Source organism: Malania oleifera, chromosome 5, assembly GCF_029873635.1.
Source record: "Malania oleifera isolate guangnan ecotype guangnan chromosome 5, ASM2987363v1, whole genome shotgun sequence".
Lineage (NCBI taxonomy): Eukaryota > Viridiplantae > Streptophyta > Magnoliopsida > Santalales > Ximeniaceae > Malania > Malania oleifera.
Genome location: NC_080421.1, coordinates 15,508,931 through 15,514,889, shown reverse-complemented (window position 1 = coordinate 15,514,889; position 5,959 = coordinate 15,508,931). Strand labels below are relative to the sequence as shown.

At 37.5% G+C, this 5,959-nt stretch overlaps 1 protein-coding gene across 1 annotated transcript; it reads right to left on the bottom strand.

The window, feature by feature from the left end:
* Window positions 1-2,275: 2,275 nt before the first annotated feature.
* LOC131155860 (B3 domain-containing protein Os01g0234100-like) lies at window positions 2,276-4,777 on the bottom strand. The gene is made up of 6 exons (XM_058109309.1): window positions 4,646-4,777; window positions 3,973-3,998; window positions 3,721-3,883; window positions 3,400-3,606; window positions 3,113-3,203; window positions 2,276-3,027 (listed from the first exon to the last, which is right to left on the bottom strand). The coding sequence occupies exons 1-6, from the start codon at window positions 4,697-4,699 to the stop codon at window positions 2,276-2,278; spliced, it is 1,293 nt and encodes a 430-aa protein (XP_057965292.1). The 5' UTR covers window positions 4,700-4,777.
* Between the last annotated feature and the right edge of the window lie 1,182 nt (window positions 4,778-5,959).

Here is a 5,959-nt window from a genome sequence, read left to right as displayed (position 1 = left end):
AGGGGAAATCGGAGTCGGTTTTCTCCCGGTCTGCTCACCTATAAATAGAAGTGAGCTCATTTTTTAAGGAATCTCAAATTTTCCTCTTTTGGAGCTCTACTTGTGTTTCGATTATTTTTCACTAAAAAGCTCCTATGGGCTCTCTCTTACTCCCGGATCACTCTCTCCCTTCCCAGCTCATAGGATCTCACAGTTTCGCTGGTTCGAAAAGCTAGGGTTTTATTTTTTTCGTCCGTTTCGGTTTCTTTTTCAGAATCAAGTAAGGAGATTAAGTTAAGTCAGCTTTTAAAATAATTTGAACCATATGAAATGTTTTTGGAGTAAGTATATTTATGTTTTCAGTTGATGTTTCAAAAACCGACCATTCAAAAGACTTTTTTTTTTTTTTCAAACCTATGATATTTGTTATTCTATTTTAAGTACAAATGAACGGTGGGAAGCCTGGTTTTATGTTTTAAACCGCATATGCTATGTTTTCTTGGTTGCCTACGGCCTATGTTCAAAATATTGGAAAATTGTGTGTAGGTGAATGATATGTATGTGTTATTTTATAACTGAAATGATGAATGTTTGTGAAATATTGGAACTGTTTATGAAAGTACAAGAATATATTTACGGCTGCGAGGGCCAGAAATATGTTTGAGGCCGTGAGGGCCATGATTACGTTTAACAACCGTGAGCTGAGTTTTATGTAATGATCGAGAGCCGAGAGTTTTAAATGACATGCTTTATAAGTAATGGATATGAAATATGGATTTTATATTACTTAAATTGCATGATATGCTTTAAGAACCCTGAGGACCCTTATGTTATGAGCATGGTAGTGTTGCTAGAGGTTCTTTATGTGGCCGTGTGCGCCCACACTGTACTGCGAGAGTGGTGTGGGTGGTTTCGGCTGATTAGCCTCAGTAGATGGTGTACCTTCCCTGGAAGCCCAGACTTTTAGGATGTGGTAGGGCAATTAGAACCACGCAAGCAAGTTGCGGATGCCTGCATAGTCGGAGTTAGATGTAGATGTATGTTTGACTTAGTCTGAGTTGATCACCCTAGGCTTTTGTCCAACCTTCGGGCCGCATAACCCTGACCACGGGGTTTATACATGGCTTTTAATCCTAGGAATTGTCTTTTATGCATATCTGTAGATTTATGTAAATGATATTATGTAATTAATGAATTGTTTATATTGAGAATATAAAGCAAGTATTTCCAACTGTATGAGTACATATAATGTAAAGTAGATATTTTGGGTTATATGAAGAATGAATGTTTTCTGTAAGCACTAAATGCATGCTGCCCACACATTGATATTAACTTGATCATCCTTACCGAGAAGTGTCTCACCCCAATATACAAATTATCTTTTCAGGAAATAATAGGTATCATGCTCAGCAGGATCAGAGGGTGAAAGTTAGAATAGTCTTTTTGTGAAGATTTGTATGATCTTAGGTGTATGCACATTATGTTGTAAGTCTCTGAACTTGTATAATGGTCATATGAACCGAACTAGTTGTCCTTTTTGGGTCGAATTGTGATGTGGATGTTTGGAAACCTTTATGTATGAAAGGAACTTAGAACTCTAATAATGTATGTTTGGAGAATGTTTCATTACTTCTGCTGCATTTATTAAGATAAATATGGCATTAGGTACATACGTGTCACTAAAGTAGCACTCCCGGCCCATGTGGCGGGTCGGAGCATTACATGCACAATGATTCGACCTTCTATAGTCTCGAATGGCATAGATGACCATTTCCATTAAAGGACCACGACAACACAAACTCTAGATGTGAGGTTACATTTTGCTACAAAACCGAACAGCTGTTTACTTAGCAAGAAAACATGCTTGTGTAAGGAATAATATATCAGTTACCAATTTGCATCTGTACCAATTTTGCACACTTCATTATCACACTCTTTGCTTTCTTATTGTTTTAGAAATGTGCACTGGAGAGAGAGAGAAAGAGAGAGCATCATGCTATATTACTTGAAAAAACTACAGCCCTTTCTGTTTTACCAGTAAACGGATACATTGATCAGGTTTGGTCTGCAGATGGAATGGGAGTAGAAAAGGAATGGACGGAGAGATTCAATGGAAATCATGACAAAACCAAGCTATAAATTCGATTCCATTCAATTTCTTTGTACCAAACATGTAGCTTAGTTGACAAAAAGACGGTTTACAGCATTGGGTTACAAGGTTTCCACCATAAATAACTACCATGTTGATTTTGCCAAAAAAAAAATAGAAGAACTGTACACTCCCATGATGTCGGGTTCACCAAGGAGCGTTGACCTCTTCCTGGAACTTGAACTCAAGCCTACTGGGACTCATCTTCAAAGCTTCAATCTCAGAATCAAGCGTCTTTGTTATTTCATTTACTTCCAAAAGCCTTGCTTCCAAGATTTTCATCTCCTCTTCTGCAAGAACACGATTGCGCTTGGCTTCTTTATACCTCTTTAATTCTGCAGCCTCTTGGGATTTAAAAGCAATGTGTGAAAGCCGGTCTAACCGAGTTTGCAGGAATCCAACTTTCATGCCCAACTCCTGGAAGGCCTTCAAAGTCTTGTCCCAAATTGAAAAACTGTCTTGAGGGGTGGTAAGCTTGGAAGCTCTTATGGCATCTGCAATATTAATTGTCTCTGAGATAATTCCAGCAGCCAACTTACAATTGAGACCCTCAAGGAGATGGTCATGAAGAAAAGATTTCTGGCTGCAGCAGAGCTCATAGTACTTTGTTCGAAGGTGTTTCGAGAACTCTGAGTCAATAACCAAACCATTTACATGAATGGTGAAATTCTCAATACTATTCACTTCTTTGAAATCGACAGCAGAATCCAGTAATCTGATTCCATCCAAAACCTCTGACTTGAGATCCTCACTGTCGTTTTCAGAGTGATCTGCTAGAAGCCCTTGGCCACATTTTAGCATCGTCAGACTGCCGACTTTCAAGGTGTCTGGAGGAATGCCTAATGAAAGAGGCTTGCAGAAATTTTCCTCAGCTTCTCTATGTAACTTGACATCCTTCTCTACACAAACAGATTTAAGAAAGTAAACTTGAATGGCAACCCATCAAAGATGATAAAAGGAGTTAAAAATAAAGAAACAACTCACCAAAATCAAGTTTCTTTACACGATCATCGAGATTTAGAAGACCAAGAGCTCCATCTACTTCGGTTAAACCTTTTGCTCTCACAATGTACACCTACCAAAGTAGCATGAGACGTGAGAATTAAGTACAACTAGAATAATTGATTGAACTCCACGGACACTAAGACCGAACAGATCGACATTCAAAGCAGTATACCAACATATATGAAGCCCCATTAAAGCAAGTGCATGGTGCAAAAATTCAGCATCTGTGGTGATTCTGTTGACAGAAATGATGTAGAAATGGTTACCTTAAATTTGGTTGGCTTGACCAACTGGAAAACCAACACATCTTCAGTTAGTAATTTGTGTGCAATGGAAAATCCTCTCCATCCCCCGCTTAATCCCGTCTTTCCGACGAGATATTTCGTTTCATATTCTTTGTTACTCTCATCTTCCAAAACGACAGTTGCATCATGCTTCGGCAAATGCATGGCACAGAATTTTTTGGGAAGACCCTATCATCAATTGTTTATTTCATTAGAGAAGTTGGGCAAAAACAAATTCCCCTAGTTGTTCCTATTATCCTAAATTCTGTCGAATTCTTGACCACAAGCAAAATTCTGGCTTACCAGCCAAAACCCACCAGTAACATGTGATGGGAGCATAGACTTAACAAAGCTAGGGAATTTAACTGCGCAATTTGCTTGAACCTCGGTTGCCCGTTGCATGACCGAAGGCTTATATTCTCTGCAATCATCATTCCTTTGACTCATTTCCCGCTTCCGTTTATAGCTTTAAGAAAAAATCACAAGTTCAGCAGTTACATTGATAACCCAATACGTTGAAATGATTAAAAGCCACTTCAAATGAAGTTTTCTAACCTTATACGCTTGCCCGGATCAGCAGCCTGCTCAAAATTTACAGAACATTTCCATTAATTCGTAAGTTCGTCAATAAAAAACGATACTGTTAGCAGCATTAAAAGAAATGGCTAGTGAATACACAAACGAACTCAACTGCAATTTCAAATTTCTGCACCTGGGCTTCAGTTTACTAAAACTATGAAGTCATATCCACAATTTTCTGTGTTAAGTGATTCTATAACAAAGCAGAAGCCACTGGAAGCTGTTTGAAAATGTGCGGTAATTGATAATTAAGGTGACATTTTTGCAAGTCTTTGAAAAGCCGGAAATGAAAAATTGAACTGTTTCCCACAAGTGAATATGGGATCAGTCTTTCTGAGGTGAATGCTACACTAGGAAAGTTCAAATGAAAACACTCCTGCGAACTGGTTTAAATATTCTGATCATTGTAAGTTGTTCATTCTTCAAGATTTTCCCAAAAGCACACTTGTTTCCTCCGGGCAAGCACATTTTATGCCTCGGTAGAGATTACATGATTTAAAATTTTGGGGTTCTTCAAGTCTCACCCTACCCAGAACAAAACAAGATCAGCAAATCGCAAATACCCCACCACCCCTTACGTAAGACAAACCTAGTAGAGCACAAACGATCATCTGAAATAAGCAATAATAAAGAGAAGAACAGTCCTCACTTGCTTCGTCGTGAGGGCAGAAGAACCCATAGCCCTTTTCTCGACCCCAACCATCTTCCTCTTCGCCTCCGTCCTCTGCTTACTCTCACGGTGAACAACCAAGAACAGAGAGAGAGAGAGAGAGAGAGAGAAAGAAAGTGGGCAGAGGAGAGGGAATTTAAACCCGACCGTTTGATTTGAAATTGGTGGGTGCAGGCTGCGGCGGGAGTGAGGAGTATACTGTCAGACATTTTGATCCTCCATAAATGAAGATGATTTTTAAATTAAGTGTCGTTGCCACGCCTGGTTTTGCAGCTTCCAAGGCTATTGGAAGTTGGGAATTTGTCTCATCAGTTGCTTTGAATATATTTTTAATATTGATTAATGAATAAGTTCATAATATTATAATTTATTAATAAACATAAGTTTACATTAATTAATAGCTAATAGATAAGTAATCAATCTTGAAATAATTCACACCATTAGTAATATTACATTTTTTTTAATTAGATAGGAACTCCAGCCACCAACAAGCCCTTCGGACCCCTTACTGCGGTACCAAACCTACGGATCAATATATTTCCTCTAAATCTCGCCGATCAGGTAAAATTCGGAATGCGGATATGGCTTTTGTACATCAGTTGGACATTCGGCCAATCTGACCCCCAAGACACATCTCTATTACCATCCATGGTCCCCACTGGCTCACAGAAAACTCTCACCATCTACGGTCCTTGCTGGCTCACAGAACGAACTCTCACTATCCACGGTCCCCGCTAGCTCACAGAGTAGATTCTCACAATTCACAGGTACTGCTGGCTTCGTGAGTGTATCTACCTGCAATTGAACTTTTGATGCTCCTTCTTACGTGCTGATATCTTTCCACCGAGCCATGTCCATGGGGGCGTAATATTACATTTTTATTCTTTCATTCAATTAACTAAATGTATCTTGTATTTCCATAATAAATTAAGACATAAGTGCAGCCATTAGTATTAATTAAAATATATATAACATGTATTTTATAAAAAAAAAAATATTATTTCTTATGATTTCTTTTTTAGAAGGGAGCTAGATATTCATATTTAATTATCAACCATATAATCATCAACTATAATACATTATTATAGCTAGGTATAAACAGAAAAATTATGGATTTGTTTGGTATTATTTCTATTTTTTTCTTTTTTTATTTTATTTATTTACAATAAAGAAATTAATATAAGAATGTGTTTGCTTACGTTGTTAATTTTCTATTTTTATTGTTAGTTTTTAGTTGTTTTCTGAAAAATTAAAAATTATATTTTATAATTTTCAGTTATTTTGATAACTTAT

Excerpts from the sequence above, each read along its gene's own strand:
- LOC131155860 (XM_058109309.1), bottom strand. The coding sequence starts at position 4,699 with ATGGTTGGGGTCGAGAAAAGGGCTATGGGTTCTTCTGCCCTCACGACG. Across the intron at positions 3,999-4,645 it reads CTGCCCTCACGACGAAGCAA|GCTGCTGATCCGGGCAAGCG; the intron begins GTGAGGACTGTT and ends AATTTTGAGCAG. Across the intron at positions 3,884-3,972 it reads GATCCGGGCAAGCGTATAAG|CTATAAACGGAAGCGGGAAA; the intron begins GTTAGAAAACTT and ends TTTTTCTTAAAG.